The following is an 18,391-nucleotide window of genomic DNA, read 5'->3' on the forward strand; positions in this document are numbered from 1 at the left end:
AATTTTTCTGCTATTTTCTTTGGATCAATAATTGATACACCCATCCACAAACGTACTGTTAGGAAATCTGCCAACTCAAGAGTTGACATTTGTTATTAATTATTTAATCTTTTGAGATTTAGAACAATTTTATCTGAATGTATAGCTTTTATTAATGAGAATATGCAGGCAAGTTGCTATACTTAATGATATTAAAATAAATTATACTGAGGGCAAAAGTCTATAAAAACCCATGTATTTTAGGTCAATTATTGAAAAAGCCATCAAGAGAAAATCTTTAGCCAATAAAACACTTTACAATTTTTGACCAATTTCAACGTTTGAGTATTAGATATATTATAGGTATCTTATTTCTAATTGCATAGGTATAGTTGTTGAGTTTTATGCTCAATCATAAATATTTGAATTTATTACAATTAACTCAGGCTCAGTAATAAACAAAAAAACTTATATGGGTCTAAACTCAATGCCTTGCATAAGAAGCCCTGTACGCCGACTGGGAGTGAGAAAAGTCAATTCATTACATGTCCGAATCCATCGAGTGTCATTACTTGTTCTAAATTCCCATACTTGTACTTCCATCCAACCATCGTTCCTTTTTTGTGGACGGCCTGCCATTTTGGGTCTGATTGACGGGTTGTGTGTGTTTTGATACGTCTTTCGTCTAATGATTGGTGTTTGGGGGCTAAGTAAATAGAGATACCATGAATAATCCTTCTCATATGAAAAACCTTCAATCGAAACAGCATTATCAATAACAGTGACTTTCACAGGAGGCTCAAATGCATAAAGGTCTCCTTGTAATTTGTAAACAAGGTAAATTGCATATGTTGTGTGAGTTGACAGAATTCTGGAGTTGCCGACAATCATAAATGACCTCATGCGTTCATCTGGATTAACAGCCACTTCTCCAAATCTGGAAAAGGAGTTTAACAAAATTAAATGCTAGACGCAGAATAAAACATTAACCATGCACGTATGTCGGTTCCATTACGTCTTGATTTTTTCATAATGAGTGCTGAAATTTTCATAAAATATAGAGAAACACAAAGGGTACGTAAGCTGATTTTGACAATTGTGTAGTATATGATCCAGTCACCTAATAACTCCGTTGAAGACATTGCTACAAGAAAACAGCTAGCTAGGAGATGGAGAAAATAACCTTGATTGGGGGAAAGGCCACCAATTCAACTGCCGCTCATCCAAAACCACCCTTGATGAAATCATATGACATTTCTTCCCCTCTTTTGCAAGAGAAAACCACTGTTAATCAATAAGCATATGGGTACGTAAGTACCTGTTTAGGATATTTCAGGATAATTCATATGCGTACAACAACTACATATATATGAGCATTGAGTGATTAATTATGAAGTTCTCAAAAATGATAGGAATAACCCTTCTGTATCAGTTATACCTCTTTACCATTGTTAATTAGGAAGCCTTTGCAAAGAGTAGAGTACAGTTCCTTTTTTGTTGTCCATTGCACGTCTTTGTTTTTTGACAACTTGATTATCTCTTCATAATCAGTTGGCAATAATTGTTCCCAATATGAGTCTGGATTGGATATGGTTTGTATATGCACCTCCTCATCCTCTAACACTTCATGCTCCACCTATAAAACATACACTTTAGATTTTGAACGATTATGGAAGAAAACTCTTCTCCAAATTAAATAACTTCTATAGATAGGGTTCACTTATATTTAAATGTTCTTTCCTGTGATTTATTTTCAAAGTAGGTTTGAAAGACTAATATTAACAACAGTAATAAAATGATATAAATGATTATTTGTCAGCTTACTCTCTCCACTGGTTGAAGCTCAATGCCTTCTACTACTAACTGGTGATAGCTGTCAAACATAATTTCAAAATCAAAATTTTTGGTTTCACTAGTAAGCTGATATAATTCAACCATCAACCATCCATCATCTCTAGTATCTTCTATGTACAAAGTCGAATAATTTGTCTCCCCAGGCAATTTGAAGGAGAGGTTTAGGCGTACATACTCGTTCTTTTGTTGGTAAAAGTCAAACACAAGGTTTACTGTGTATGTGATATGTGGAGACAAAAATTGTGTTTTGACATGTGTTTTGAATTTCTTACAATACGGTCTATTGTACTCCACATTAAATCTGCATGCAAGAAGATGCGACAAAGAATACATTAGTATATAATCATGAAATACTCTAAACAACTTAAAAAAAAAAAGAAAAAGGAGCACAACTAACCTTGATTTATTTCGATCGTAATTAGCACCCTCAGAAATTACAGCATCCATTGGAATTAAACATTCTGCTGCCGATATCATTTCACAGTGTTCTCCATTCTTATTTAACAAAAACCACTGTCCATTAAAGGAGATCAAATTAGTATCCGAGTAAATTTAAGAGAGTAGAGATTTCTTGAGCCAATATTTCATTTTTTTTTTTTTCAAGTTACAGATTTATAGCAATTAGGACATATATTTCGCCAGCATTTAAAAGTGAGGGAAATTACATACATTGGTTAGTAAATAAAGATCTATGATAGGTGGATTTGAGTGGTTTGTAGTTACTGGTTCAATACATTATATTGCTATTAGAATAATGTACAAACATTATTTAGTTTTAATCATGTGAAATTCCTCAAATTCAACTATAATATAATTAACATTTTATAATCACAAATTACAGTTCATATTGTATATTTTATATAAATCTAAAGCAGTGGTTCCGAGACATAGTTAATTACCGTCTTGCCCTCGTTGACAAAGATTCCTTTGGAGAGAAGCATCTTTAGTTCCTCTTCAGACTTATAGACCAAAGGAGGCATAGCACTCTTACCCATCTCTACATAGTCCATTTCTGGTTCTGTATCTTCAAGGTTCTCCTCAAAAAGCCCTTGCATCTCAAACGCGATCTCAAGTTTTTCCATAACTTCAGACATATTTGGTCGTTCAGCACTATTTTTATTCAAACATCGGTATGCAATGTCTGAAAATATTTCCAGTGACCTCGGGTTCAGGTGTTGCTTCGGCTCTGGAAATATAATCTCATCTAATTTCTTCTCTTTGTAGTTTTTTTTCCATTTTCGCACTAAACTCCGAAAATTACCATTGTTATTTTCAAAGCATTGTCTCCCACACAATACTTCAAACAATACCAGGCCAAAAGAGTACACGTCCGACTCCTTCGTTAGGATGCTCGTCTCCATATACATGGGATCTACATACCAAAAGGTACCTACAACGTTGGTGGCAAGAAAGGTGTTCTGCTGATTAGCGGGTCCTATCTTTGATAGTCCCATGTCAGAAACTTTAGCATTCCAACTTTCATCTATTAGGATGTTGGAACTTTTTATATCCCTGTGGATAACCCTTTCTTGTGTATCCATGGGATCATGAAGGTAGCACAACCCCCTTGCAGCACCAAGGCATATCTTGAGACGTTGCGTCCACTTTAGAGTAGTGCTACTCAAATGGCTATCAAGGCTTCCGTGAGATGCATGCTCATACACAAGGATCTTCTCACCCTTTTCGTCACAGAATCCCAATAGAGAGATGAGATTTTCATGTGTGTAACGGGAAAGCATGAATATCTCTTTCAAGAATTCAGGGTTTCCCTGTCCGCAGTTGCTACTCAGACGCTTAAAAGCAGCCATGATTTTCCCATTAGAGTCAGAGATTACTCCTTGGTACACCTTCCCGAATCCGCCTTCTCCAATAACATTTTTGTTATCGAAGTCGCCGGTGATTGACTTTATCTCTTCTAAGCTGAATTGTTTAAGATGTTGGAACTCGAGAAAGGCCTCCATTATTTGTGAGATCAAATGGATTATAAGATTTTGAAACTCTTTGAAAGGGGTGTTTTTAAATAACCTTAAAGTACAGCCATATATTGGAATGTCAAAAGACAGCCTGGACATGTGACACCATTCCTAACCACTCCTTTTTTTTTTTTCTTTCATTTCTAAACAATTTTATTATTAAACTTGAGTTTACATGATATTTTCTAGTTTCACCTTTGCTTATGAATTTCCAACTTTAAAATTTTATCACTTTGATTAATTATAACTTAATTTATTAGAAATCATAACAAAAAAAAAAGAGTAATCTGCAAAAAATGGTCTTGTGGTTTGTTATTTTCTTTAGTTTTATTCCCTAATACAATATTTTCATAGAAAAACGTTCTTTTAAACGATGTCATTACAGAACTGGCCACTCAATTTGGATGTGTTAAGACCATATCCACTACTAGAAACAGGGGTTTTAGAGACGGACGACTCCGTCGCTATTCCATCGCTAAATGTTGTTTGCGATGGATCAGCGACAGATTCACTCCATAGGTAATTAAAATGTGGCTAATGACTTAGCGAGGGTTTTAGCAACGGATTAGTTTTTCCTTGCGACAAATTTAGCGACAGAGTATCCGTCGCTAAATGTTACTCAATACATTTACCCAGGACGTTAGCGACAAAATTTGTTAAAGACATTCCGTCGCTGTTTTGTTGCAAATTTCCATGATCAGTTTCTTTTTCCGTAGCTAATCCCTTGCAAAGTTCATATACTAAATTTTTTTTTGTCCATCGCTGATCTGTCGCGACCTTTAGACATGATTTTTCCCCATAGCTAATCCCTCGAAAAATTCTTAAATTAATTTTGTTCTTTTTCCGTCGTTGATCCGTCACAAACTTTAGACATGATTTTTTTTTCTGTAGCTAATCCCTCACTAAATTCATGCATTATTATTATTTATTTATTGTCACTAATTCGTCGCGAACTTGTAATATCATTTTTTTATTATGATTCTAAAAGGAAAAAAAAATACTTCAATCATCAAATTATTATACTAAAAAACATCAAATAATGATACAACCAAAAGCAGCACAGAGAGCAGTAACAGATCCGATTGTTATAACATATATGAAATCATGATGATCATTTTAGATGTAAATAAACATGAAATTACAATTACGCCCTTCAGAAAGAAATGTTGTATGCTTACACTGCTCCATTCATTCCATAACTAGCAAAAGCAAAGGCGATAGGGGTATCAGGGTCTAATTGGGAACATGGCACCAAAACAATCACAACAGCAGATACATCTCTCTAGGATTCTTCACGTGTAATATAAACAATATGAAAATTACAATTATACCCATTAGAAAGAACAATCACAATCACTAGTGTTACCTCTTCTGCTGTGCTGGTTACTGCATCAAAACCATCATATGAGAAAAAAACGGTTGCAGATCCAGCAAGTACTCCATTAGCTCCATACGGGAAATACCTGAAAATCAGAAACATGTTTCATGTTGCCAAGGGTAAAATGGTAATTTAACACATGTGAAAAAAATGAACATATTACCCGCCTGGAACTTTGTATCCACCCATTGAGTCTTGAAACCTATGTATCCACCAACTACTATGATGAAAAGCAAGGCTACAACGTTTATTGTTGTGATTATGCCTTGAGCCAATGAACTCTAAAAGTATTCATTTTATTAGTATAATAAAATTTAAGAATAAGTCATTAACTGAAAGGACTAAAATACCTCTTTGATTCCAGTGCAAAGTAGTCCAGTTATAATGAAGACTAAAACAGCAGCACAAGGATCAACTACAATTCCAAGAATGGTGGGTCGAGTTAAGAAAGCAGAAAGCTTATCTGGACCTCCAAAAAACACAGCTTGTTTAAAATTGAAATTATAATTCGAAAAAGAAAATTGAAATTATAAATTAGGTTGAAAGAAAAAGGAGATGAAGTGCACCATATTTGTGGATATGCCACAGGCTACTGCTGCTCCACCAAGTGTGTATTCAAGAATCAGGGACCAACCAATCAACCAAGCAACACTGGAAGTTGAAGGGGATAGAATATTGATTTGTAGAAAGAAAATATGAATATATGAATACGAGAATTCTTAGGAGAAATTACGAGATTACCCTTCTCCAACATATAAGTAAGAATAGTGATATGCACTCCCTGCAGATGGGCAACGACATGCGAGTTATGCATAACATAATGCTGAAAGTCCAGCTGCTATTTCGGCTATGAGGAATGATATTGTGATTGCAGGCCCTGTTTTCTCTTTAGCAACTGTTCCAACAAGAATGTAAACTCCAGCTCCAATTGTTTCTCCAAATCCTAATAAAATTGGTTTGACTTTTAGGTTAATTGATACCAATACATCCCAACATCATACATACATACATACATACATACATACATACATATATAACAAATTCATTGCATAACGACACTAAGAGAAACAACGTGTATTAATCAACAAAACATATATATGTATCAATTTTACTTAATGTAAATCCGAGAAGTGATCAATAACAGATAGACGATGAAAGGTGAAAAGTGATGAAACGTAAGTTGATTGAAAGTTTACCAATGGCGATGAGATCAAAAAACAGAGAGACATTTGGCCAACTGAAAACCCTCAGCTCTAGCAACACTTGCATCAACCAAGGGAATAAAAACTAATTCTATTTGTCTTTCTAAAATCATTAACGGAGGTTATTATCATGTTTCCTACAGAATCATTAGAGCATGTTTATCATAATCGTTCAATGGTTACATTACATTGATCAAAAGATGCATTGGCCAAAAAAGAAGACGAAATAAGACAAAATTACATACCTGCCTTGGAGAACTACTCAAGGGATGTCGTACTTATATATTGACACATTGATCTGTCAAGAAATGAATAATGATTAAAAAAATTAATAAAAGGAAACAACTACAAAATATATTTCACATGGAGATATGAAGATATGGAGATATTTTATAACACTAAATATATTTCCATGTAAAGTGTTACTTTTGCTTTAAGTTTACTTTTAAATTGTGATCAAGAGAAAACATTTTTCACAGATATCAACTACTTAATTTCACTCTAGAACACAGACTATAATTTTCAACTTGCTACAAAAATAGAGCTTCATCACTTGCTAAAACCCATTTTATATGCAATCATAATCATGGTTTTATGCTTTTTTGTATGTTATTTGAATTTAGATATAAGATGGTGTTTCCGTAAGTCGCACATTGACACCATTGTATGTCTCATAAGGCATTTCAACTGAAGAAAATTCAAAAGGAAATGTTTTCCTTTCATATATTTCACCAGGAACATCCAGTTCATGAACTAAATAACATAGGGTAACATAGTAAATTACTGATGAATAATGATGTTGAATTATCAATTATCAATGAAAAAACAACATAAAAGTTGTCATTTCATCAATAACATGTAAAAGTTAGCCTCCAAACAGATGGGCTTACCAACAGAGGTAAAGTCATAGAAGTTGCCTCTGTCAAAATATATTTATACAAACAGAAATAAAATACTAAAATATTATTAATATTGATTTGCATGACAATTTCTCCTATAAATAAGTAGAAAACTCACCAATTTGACCAAGGAGTTCTATTTTAATGACATTATGTTCGACCTTCTTCCCTTGCATTGCGTCTACAGATATCTGCAAAAAGGGTAAATAAGTAAATTCAACTTGTTTCGATCAGTAGCTAGCAAGTAAGAGGTTTATTATCCAACAAAATTACAAAACCATCAATAAATACAACTCCAGCAATGCTTTCTTGACTTTGGAAAAGAGGCACCATTGATATCTGACCTTTTTCCTTCTTCAAAGGAACCTGATGATGAATTAGTAAGGAAGAATTATTATAGCAGGCCAAAGTATTGATATACTAAACAATAATCATCTATCTAGAATGAGAACAATAAGAATAGCTTACTTGTTTGTGAGTTTTCACATCATTAAATGTAACTGAAATATTACAAGAAGGCTTGAAAGCTCCTATATTAGTAAGTGGAGTGAAGTAAATTGCTATTTCCTGCAATGTTCTTGTAATATGCATTAACCTTACCAAGTATCCCCTGAAAGCTGCTTGTGCCTTAGTAGCAGCCTGTTCTAGCCTGATTAAATCATCATCATTTGCAACATTTAGTAAGTTGGCACTGGAGCTCTTCTCTAACTGTGATTGTTCTCCATTTATGTTGCTGATGTGGCCCACTGGTGTTGACATAATAGTAGAATCAAGAGCAAGATCATTTGATTGTGTGTTGAGGGTAATGGAGGTCTTTTTGTCTAAACTAGCATCCTTCAAGAATAATAAGATACCATCATGTATATGTGTTTTACTAGTAACAGGTGTAACTGTAAACTGTAAATTAACACTTTTACTTACTTTTGAGATATTAGATTTTGATGACTCTTCCAAAAAAGAACAGTCTTCATCCACTTTCCAGGAGATTAGATTCCTTGAGTAATTCACGAGATTCATTGAATAATTTTCAACACATTGCTACTTGTTTTCAATTAGGTACATGCTATTAACTTCATCAATTGTCAAGATTATCAATTCATAGCTAATCCTATCAATCTAACACAACACAATACAGTGACCTAAACTTATGCATATCATCCACAAAGTTCAAAATTACCTCAAGGTTAATCAAATTTCTATAAACAAGAGCTTGAATGGGATGACCACCACTGTGATCCAGCTACCGCCAACAGAACCACCACCGCTATCTTATCGGGTGATCGACGTCGTTGTTGCCGCTAAGCAGTTGTATGGTCTGGAGTAGTTGTGAATCAACAGATCGAAAGGCATTGGCATGGACGTAAGCTGTGAGTCAACGAGGAAGGGAGTCAAACCGAGAAGAAAGCCAACGAGGATGTGATTTCAGATCAGGTTTTCCTTTGAGAGGCTTCAAAGAGGGATGATGCAGGTTGACTGTGGTGGAGGCGATTTCCTGGACAGAGTAGAGATTTGACGGTCATATAGGGATTTGGTAGGAAATCGTCACTTAGGGAATAAATCGGTGGGAATGAAAATAAAACGAGGGAACGAGTAAAGGAAGAAAAGCTAGGAATGAAAAAAGGAAGGCGTAGATTTTCTGCAAAGGTTTAGCGAGGGCCAGGAAAAAAAGCCACTAATTTTTTGCAATCCGTCGTTATTCCCTCGTTGAGAGGTTTTACTTTTCGACGGTTCAGCGAGGGACTGTTTTTTTGTCGATAAAATCATACCAATCTGTCGTTGATCCCTTGGTAATACGTCTCTAAACTTCTATAATTATTTGGATTGAAATATTTATGCATTCCATCAGTGATTCCTCAGTAAACCGTCGCTAATTAGCTACAGATAAAATCTGTCGCTGATTCCATCGCTGTAGGTTAGGTTTCTAGTAGTGATCCAATTACCATCTTACCCTCATTTTATACATTTATAGTTTTAGTATCAATTTGTTGGAATCAGTTACAAATGCACTACTTGACAAGGGATCCTTCTATACCTATTGAAATTGAGAACAGATGTAAAATCGAGTGTGTGAGGTAATTAATTTGTAATTATAAAATTCTAATGGTGAGCACCCTCCCTTAATGACCTCAAAATTCCAAGAGACCAAGACAAGTGCTATTTAACAACTGCCTACCCACGTTTCATTCTTTCTTTAAGAAATTTTGAAATTAAAAATCGTAATTACACCCTTTCTTTTTACACAAAAGGTTGTCGTAGTTTTTAATTTTATTTTTTTTTCATTTATCATTCATTTTATTAACCTAATTTAATAGAAGTATGTAGCAAAAGATATGTATTATTTTGATAAATTACATTATTAAAGGATCTCATCAGTACATTCAAAATGACACCAAAAGTGAATATTTTTTATTCTTACTGTGTTTTTCAAGTTAGTTATATATTATAATTATATCTTGGTCAATGGATGTTTGAGTGCACTCTACAATCTTTAGTTTAATAATTCTAAATAATAGAATATTTCATTTCTCTTGTGGCTTGATTTTATACTAAGTTAATTGTTGGACAATAGGAATATATAAATATATAAAATGTTACTAAAGTATAGATGATTTATTTATTGTAGTAAGAAAAGCCAAATAAAACAATAAAAGTCAACTGAAATGATTGTCCCATTGTTATTACAGTCCGGATTTTGATCCTAAGATCATATAATTTTAAGATTTTATAAGTAAAAAACGACCCTGATCGCACTATGATCCCAATCTTACCTTTCTAGTTTTATTATATAGTTGAATATAAAAAATCCATCTATTCATATTGAAATCGAGTATCACATGTTGCAATAACTCTTGTAGAGGTTCACCATTTCATCAATGTATCTCGAACGAGACATAAAACACCTATAATAATCCACAAAGTCATTTCATCAATTTATCTCGAATTAGGCATAACACACTCATTTCATCAAATGATCTTAAGATCATAAAATTGTACATGATCACAATGCTCTTTTTTTTTTTTTTTTTTTTTCTGATTAAGACATTTCTTCTTAATTTTTACGGTTTGAAGCAAACAAAACTTATGGTCCACTCTTAGAAAGCCAAAGTTGATTATACTATCAATGTCTTAATTACTATCAAGTTATAATATATATATATATATATATATATATATATATATATATATATATATATATATATATATATATATATATATATATACACTTCACAACCAAGAATTTGCGAGAAAATTTGAATATAAGTTCATTTTGATAGTATCTTTTGATTCAATCCTATTTTAGGATCACAATCTTGCAAAATATGAAACGATCTAAAGTAAGATTTCGATCTTAACAACCCAAATAACTGAGGATCTACGTTCTATTTTGCCTATTGATGTCAATAATTATCTTTTTTTATGACATGGTGGATTCATATACTCAATATATAGTAATGCTGAAGCAATATAATTACTGTATTGAATTATCAATGAAGACAATTATTGTTGTGTAACCTGTTAAATGATTGTACCAAAACCAAATTGCAGGTTGTCCCAATTTTTGTATCTATAATGGTTTTAATATAAACTTAAGTAAAAAATACAATCTTTATAGCTACATAAATTTTGAAGTATTGTATTTTTATAATTATTTAAAAACATTTTCTAAATAATCAAGGGCCAAAGTCAAAACAATGTGTTGAACTTTTGATCAGTTAACCCAGCTCATGGTCTCATTCTTTTTCTTGCATTTGATTGGATCAAGAGTTGACATTTACTATTACTTGTTTAATCTTGTTGGATTCACACTAGTTATATATAGATTTTATTAATTAAAAAATGCATACAACTTGCAAAAGAGTAATGACATTAAAAAAATTATTTGAATGCACTACAAAAAATCTAATAGTGAGACACCCATATCTCGGCTTTGTGTAAAGAGATAACTTAGGAAACTATACAGGAAAAACCTGTGTTTTGGATCAGTTATCAAAAAGAAAATTTTAATATCAAAAAACCCATTAAGTGAAAAAATAAAGAAAAAAAACTTTAGAAATTTTGACTATTTCGAATTGGCCAAGTAATTTTTTTTTCAAGTTATTGTTATTGCTATATTGGCAACGGACAAAGCTTAAAAACAGTTATTTGTCCAATTTCAAATGGTCAAAATTTCTTAAGTAGCATATCCGCTAAAGATTTTCATATGTGGGCTTTGTTGATAACCCAAACACAATGGGTTATATATTTTCCCCAATTAAATCTAACAAGTTAGGCGTTAAATATTTGCTCCGACTTCGGTAGATACATTCTATGTATTTTATAGCATAAATACACTATCACCAAAAAAAAAAAAAAAAAAAAAAAAAAAAAAAAAAAAAAAAAAAAAGCGACATGCCTTTGGTTTTTTTATTCGGAAACCGCAAATATTATTAATAAACCCCACGACTAGCAAGGAACTAGACGGAGGCAACAAAAAGAAAACAAGACATAAAGTATATTACAAACAAGTAAAATGAGAGCAACATCAATCAATCCATCTACATTTGTTGTTTTTTCGGGTATGTTTGTACCATGTGTAAACTAAAGAGATTATGTCATTCGCCACCATAGTAGGAGATTGTACCACCTTGTTAAATACTTTCTCATTTCTCGCCTTCCATATTCGCCAAACAAATCCATAGAAGATGGCTACAAGTATCTTTCGTTTTTTAGGGCAATTACCCCAACCTGCTGCAAAGTTAAGAAAATCCACGACATTCACGAAATGTTTTTGTGTAATCCCGCACCGTTTTAGAATCCAATCCAATAACGTTTGAGAAAACTCGCAACTAATAAGAACATGATCCACTGATTCTACTACCCTTTCACAAAAACGTTAGCTACTCCAATTAATGTGAATGCCCCTTTTAAGCAAGGTTTCTGCTACATAAATTCTCCCAAGCCTCACTCTCCATATGAAACAAGACACTTTTGGCGAAATAATATTTAACCATAAAATTTGTTAACGTATATTCAAAATATATCTACTTTCCTTGTATATGTATTGTAATTAGCCTTTTCCTAAGTTAGCTTCATTGTTTAGTCTATATACTTTAGTTTAGATCTCATTGTAACACAGCAACAAATATACAATTCGATCTTTTATATCAAAAGCCTTCATGGTATCAAAGCTCATGGCTCTCTTGGAAAAGTAACCTTGCTGGAACCCTAGTATCTCTGGTACTGACTTCGCCGGAGACACTCAGACAACCAAACCACTTCAATCTGCCCTATTGTCGTTGTTCCCTTCACCAGACACCCCATTGTCTCAATTGTTGCTTGAATCTTCCTTCCCGTCAAACTCAAGTTCCATTATCGCTGGTACTTTCCTCTGAATCACCGCCAGTCACCACCGCATCAAAAAAAAATCCGCCCCTCTTTTCAACAGGAAAATAAATCTCTGGTTTGAAGCTTTATCTATCCCTGTTTCAAGGTTTCTTTTATTTGAGACTTTGTTTGGATACTACACTATTCCTTGGAGTTCTCGTTTACCCATAAGACCTTAACTAGGTTCCATTTTTTTGGCATTAAATACTTATTTAATACCCTTTGGTATTACTAGTCATTCTGTCATATTTCCCCTGTGGTATAATTTTCTTATTTTCTCCATGTCAACCACTGGAATCACATCACGACCCATTAGTATCGTTTTCAATGGTACAAATTATGTTGTTTGGGCTCGTCAAATGACAAGCTACCTTCAATCCAAAAAGTTATGCTGTGTTGTAACTAGATCATTATCTCGTTCAGTAATCAAAGAAAAAGAAGACAAAGATGCATTTGATCTACGAGAAGAAGATTGGTTGTGCAAGAACGGTGAAATCATTACAGTCATATGTGACTCGTGCACCATTGAAATACCTCAACAGTTTAGATTGTATACCACAGGAAAAGAGATCTGGGATATTTTGTCCAAACGATATACCACCATAGATCTTGCACATCAATATAAGTTGCTTTAGACTGTACCTACCTAGCATACACTCTAAGTCCTGTAATTATAACCAATTATAACCAGACTCTCCTGGAGGGAGAGCAAGGTATTTGTGTATAGATCTATACGGGCATTGACACCCTCACACCTGAGTTGTTCACTACAACTAGATGGACCAGTCTAGGGTGACAAATATCTTACCTATTTTCGACGTCTGAAGAACGTCGCAACAGGTATACAGTCATATCAAGCATGGTTATAGTGACTCATATAGGGGTTACCAATACTATCTTGGTTTACGGGAATCTCACACCACACTTGTTTTATAAATCATAAAACTACATACTATTTTTCAATACACTATTATCACTATTCCGGTCTTAGGGTTTAAGACTACAGATTTTCATACATCAGAAAATTTTGGATTTTCTCGGAACATATAAAGAAACATGCATACATACAGTTTCTGTCTTTGGTATAAGACATACAATTCACTATTATAGAAAATATCAGATTTTCTGGAAACATACAATACTTTTCCAACAAAACAGATACAAATCGATATTTATACAAAAATGCTTATGAACTCACCAACATTCATTGTTGAGATTTTAAAATGACTTGTATTCTCAGGAACAGTAAGTAGGTACTAAAGTCATCGGAACTGGATTTTTGTTGTACTTGGAAATTGTTACTTTTCAGTCAATGTTGTGTAAAATTTAAACAAATACACTATGTAAACAATGGAAGTTTGTATCTCTTAATGTATGTTGTGTGGGTTGCTATGTCCATTTATATTCAATTGTTATGATACTATACAATGACGTCATCCGCCCCCAGATGTTTCCGCCGTCCTGGTTCGGGGGTGTGACATACATATATCAAATATACACATTTCATACATAAAAACACCAAATATCCATTTCATACAAATACATATTTAAGACATACATATAAATACACATATACATAAATATGGGTAATTTCACATAATAGGCACAAATACACAATTTTTTGTAAATAATCTCAAAATTAAAGGATAAAAAGTTCCTATGGTTGCCGAAAATCAACAATGGTGATCGGAAAATCAAGCTTCAGTCGTCGGTGACACAGTCAAAACCAACAAAAACTGAAAAATATCATTTTTCAGAAATTAATGTCGAATATAAACTGAAAACCGGAGTTAAATGAGAAATAAATAGATAAATGATGAAAGAGATGCTCACCGTCGCCGGTGAAGCTTTCAAATCGCCGGTAGTAGCCGACCCATCGCTGAAATTAGGTGGAAAACACCGGTTGTGGTTGCTGCCTGGTGGTTGAAGGCGAAGGAAGGGAGAAGTTTATACTAAGGAACGATCACGAGTTGAAGCTTGAAAAAGAACATGCGAATCAGAAGGAAAAAGCAGGAAGAAAGAAAGCGACACCGATGATGGGTCTTATTCCGTCGACCTTTAGCGGCGACACTTAATAGCGGCGACGAAAGCTTTTACCGACAACAATTTGGTATTAGCAGCGACATCAAAGGAGGGAATTTATCCCACTTCTTTTTTCACGAACTTTAACGGCGACAATTTTACCCTTTAGCAACGACAAAATGTCGCCGGTATTGAAGTTGTGCGAGAAGAGCCGGATTAGAACGTTGATTTGATGGTTGAGATTTAGCAGAAGGGATAACCACGGATTCGGATCGTAGAGCATTACCGGCGATGCTATTCGCGGCGACTCAAGCTTGAGTCGCCGCTAAAGCTCTGTGTCGTCTCTAATAGCGTCGCCGGTAATGACCAGATTTCTTGTAGTGTAGGCTAACCTATTTTGTATAGCTTGTTCGGTTGGCTAATCTAAGATTACTTTCCTATTTATAGTCTTGTTTCTCTTTCAACGTAATTTAGTTTTTTCCTCATTAATAAAACTCTAGCCATATTTTTATTTTGTAATAAAATATCTCTATTGTCCTCCACATCGTCTCTCATAGAACAGTGTCATACAATTCTATTGCTCCATGGACATCATACGTTAATCCCTACTTTTTTCTCTATATTTATGCATAACAAGTTTGAGAAGGTTGGTCACCGTAGTTATCGGCCTCCCTCAAAATGATTACTGACTCCAGCGAACTTGTTCTAAGAAGTTAGTGTTTCACGACGCAAACACACTCTCTAAGTTTCATGTTATGACTAAGTAGCTTTATGCTTCAATATTTTCCCAATCATAATTATTATTAGTAGTAGCTTATTACAAATTGCATAATTAGGTGATGTTATTCTCAGAGACATGTAGTGGAAAAAACATATCAATCAACATAATAATATCAATTCAAAAAAAACAAGCCGCTTCATTTATACGTTAATACATAAAAAGAACCTAGTATAATTGATTTATTTCCAATATAAATAAGAGAACCAATATGGGTCTAAACTCAACGCCTTCCTCAATAAGCCCTTTAAGTGGCTTGTCATCAGATTGTCTTAATCGAAGATTTATCGGAAACTTCCTGGTGGTAGTGTCAGTTTGAAATTCCCATATTTGCACTTCCATCCAATCATTATTCTTTTGTTGTGGAAGGCTTTTCTTTTGATAAACCTTTCCTTTAGTAAGTGGGTTTTGAGGTCCAAGTAGATAGATATACCATGAATTATTCAAATAGGAAGAATCTAATGACATACGCACTTCCACGGGGGACTTAAAATGAGAATGGTTTTCTTTTAGTTTGTAAACAAGATAAGTTGCATATGTGGTTTGAGGTGACAACATATCGGATTCACATTCTATCTCAAAGCTGCCATCAGGAACAAAAGCCACTTTTTTGAATCTACAAAAACCCGTTGTTTTAAATAGAAATTATAGAAAAATATGAAAACATACTCGTGCAATAGGTTGTGAAGAATTAGAGGGCTACATGTACTAGAATCTATCCCATGTGTTACGTTGTGATGTTTTATCATGAGTGTTGGAATCTCTTTAAAATAGAGTAACACAATAGGTACCAGAATACTCAATGCTTGTAAGTTTAAACACATATCGACCGAAGATTTTTCAAAAGGGTAAACCTAATTTATGGGATGCACTTCCACGGTCACTAAATCCTAGGTGGCAGAAAACCCACCTAACTAGGCGAATGTAGATCAAAATTATGTGTTAAGATTTTTAAAAATATATATTATTGAAAATCACTATGTCATTGACATTAACTCTAAAGCAATAACCTTTATAATAAGTTGGTATATACAAATGTAACCATTTTAATTGACATGATAACATAAACATCTATTAAAATTATAATGGCCTCTACCCACAACTAAAACTAAATATAATTATATATATATATATATATATATATATATATATATATATATATATATATATATATATATATATATATATATATATATATACCTCTACCCACAACTAAAACTAAATATAATTATATATATATATATATATATATATATATATTTTTTTTTTTTTTTTTTTTTTTTTTTTTTGAAGAGACCAAAGCCTAGGCAAACCAATATTTTAACTCATGTTATGGTTTAACTGTTTTAAAATTCACTTGTTTAACCATTTATTTAGTTTCGATTGTGATGATTATTTAAAAGATTAACCATTTTTATTAATTTGACATGTCAATTTAGGTTTTACATTCTAAACTATTTAATTATTTAAAAAAAAAAAGTAGCCTTTTAACATTTACATGTTTATTTTCTATTTTGAAATACATTTTTGATTTAACATCATATTTAAAATAACAAACAAAATGTATTTAAATAATAAATAAAATATATTAAGTTGGAAGTTGAAGAGCCAATGGGTTTCAAAACATGGGTGAAAATGCATGTGGTGAAAGTTAAATTTTTTCATATATAAATATAGATAGAGATGTATGGGAACTGATTCGTACTCAACGATTTTTATCTATATACAACAATTTATGTTTTTTACTAAGATTGTACAATATAATACTTTAAAACATAAATTGTTGTGGGTGGAGAAAAATTTATATATGAATCACCTCCCTATAGATATAAATATACATAAATAGATTAGTAGGTTGAAGATCCATTTTGAAAATCATCTTCCTTCCATATGCAAAACATAGACATTGATACAGAAAACGGGGTGGGAGACAGATAGAAAAGAACCTTGATTGAGGGAAAGACCGCCATTCCCATCTCCAATATGCATATCCAAAAGCCAGTCTTGCTGATAGCATATGACAGTTCTTCCCATTTTTTGCAAGGGAAAACCACTGTCAATCAATAAATTTGTAAGTACTTGTTTTGGAATCATGGATGTTTTAATCTGAACTGGTGTCCATAGGGTCCACAATAGCTACATATGAGAAATAAGTGATCAACCAACTACATATGTGAATGTATCTAAACAATAGGAAGGAATCATTCATATCTTGAAGTATACCTCTTCACCATTTGCGTCTGGGAACCCCTTGCAGAGAATAGTGTAGAGTTCCTTCTTGGTTGTCCATTGCAGACGATCTTTTGACCTCTTGATTACAACTGCATAATTAAGTGGCAGTTTTTGTTCCCAATACATATCTGGGTGTGATTTAGTCTGCATATCCACCTCCACAACCTCTGACAGCAGTTCATGCTGAATAAATCTTACACATTAGACTCTGATTGACTATTGAAGAAAACCGCATTCTGGAGATGTGTTCTTCTTAATACCACAAAATCTTTTTCCGCAAAATGTTGGTGACCCCTAAGGGTTCTTTAAGATTTAAATGTTGTAGCCATGAAATTTTGCTCCAAGAATATTTGAAACACTAAAATCAACATAAACAAAATGATTTAAATGATCAAATTCAGCTTACTCTCTCCAGGGGCCGAAACTCGATGCCTTCTAGTTCAATTAAATTTCGGCAGCGGAACATAATTTCAAGATCAAAATTTCTCGTGTCGCTGATGAACTGAAACAATTCAGCCGTCAACCATCCATCTGCCCTCTTATGTGCTACAAACGAAATCGAATTTTTTGTCTCTCCAGCCAACAAGTACCAAATGCCTAAAAAGTCTGTCGGTTTGCACTTATACTTGAACACAAGGTTTACCGTGTATGTGATATTTAGTGACAAAAATTTTGTTCTCACACATGTTTTGAAATGCTCGTAAAGACCT

At 33.3% G+C, this 18,391-nt stretch overlaps 1 protein-coding gene and 1 long non-coding RNA gene across 9 annotated transcripts; both read right to left on the reverse strand.

The window, feature by feature from the left end:
* Positions 1-243: 243 nt before the first annotated feature.
* Positions 244-3,836, reverse strand: LOC111891859 (uncharacterized). Its single transcript, XM_023887918.3, has 6 exons — positions 2,733-3,836; positions 2,231-2,346; positions 1,804-2,134; positions 1,418-1,615; positions 1,163-1,263; positions 244-916 (listed from the first exon to the last, which is right to left on the reverse strand). Exons 1-6 carry the CDS (start codon positions 3,792-3,794, stop codon positions 448-450), a joined length of 2,277 nt encoding a protein of 758 aa, XP_023743686.1. The 5' UTR covers positions 3,795-3,836; the 3' UTR covers positions 244-447.
* Positions 3,837-4,804: 968 nt separating this feature from the next.
* Positions 4,805-9,209, reverse strand: LOC111891883 (uncharacterized). Of its 8 annotated transcripts, XR_008224406.1 has the most exons (12): positions 8,463-9,209; positions 7,886-8,031; positions 7,754-7,815; positions 7,577-7,651; positions 7,404-7,476; positions 6,632-6,684; positions 5,926-6,127; positions 5,751-5,835; positions 5,535-5,647; positions 5,348-5,465; positions 5,173-5,269; positions 4,805-5,096 (listed from the first exon to the last, which is right to left on the reverse strand). It is a non-coding gene; the product is annotated as an uncharacterized LOC111891883 (long non-coding RNA). The 8 variants fall into 8 exon arrangements; XR_008224403.1 differs by having other exon boundaries at positions 7,577-7,815; XR_008224405.1 differs by lacking the exon at positions 8,463-9,209 and adding an exon at positions 6,381-6,523 and having other exon boundaries at positions 7,577-7,897.
* Positions 9,210-18,391: the final 9,182 nt, after the last annotated feature.

Source organism: Lactuca sativa, chromosome 5 (genome assembly GCF_002870075.4).
Source record: "Lactuca sativa cultivar Salinas chromosome 5, Lsat_Salinas_v11, whole genome shotgun sequence".
Taxonomy (NCBI): Eukaryota; Viridiplantae; Streptophyta; class Magnoliopsida; order Asterales; family Asteraceae; genus Lactuca; species Lactuca sativa.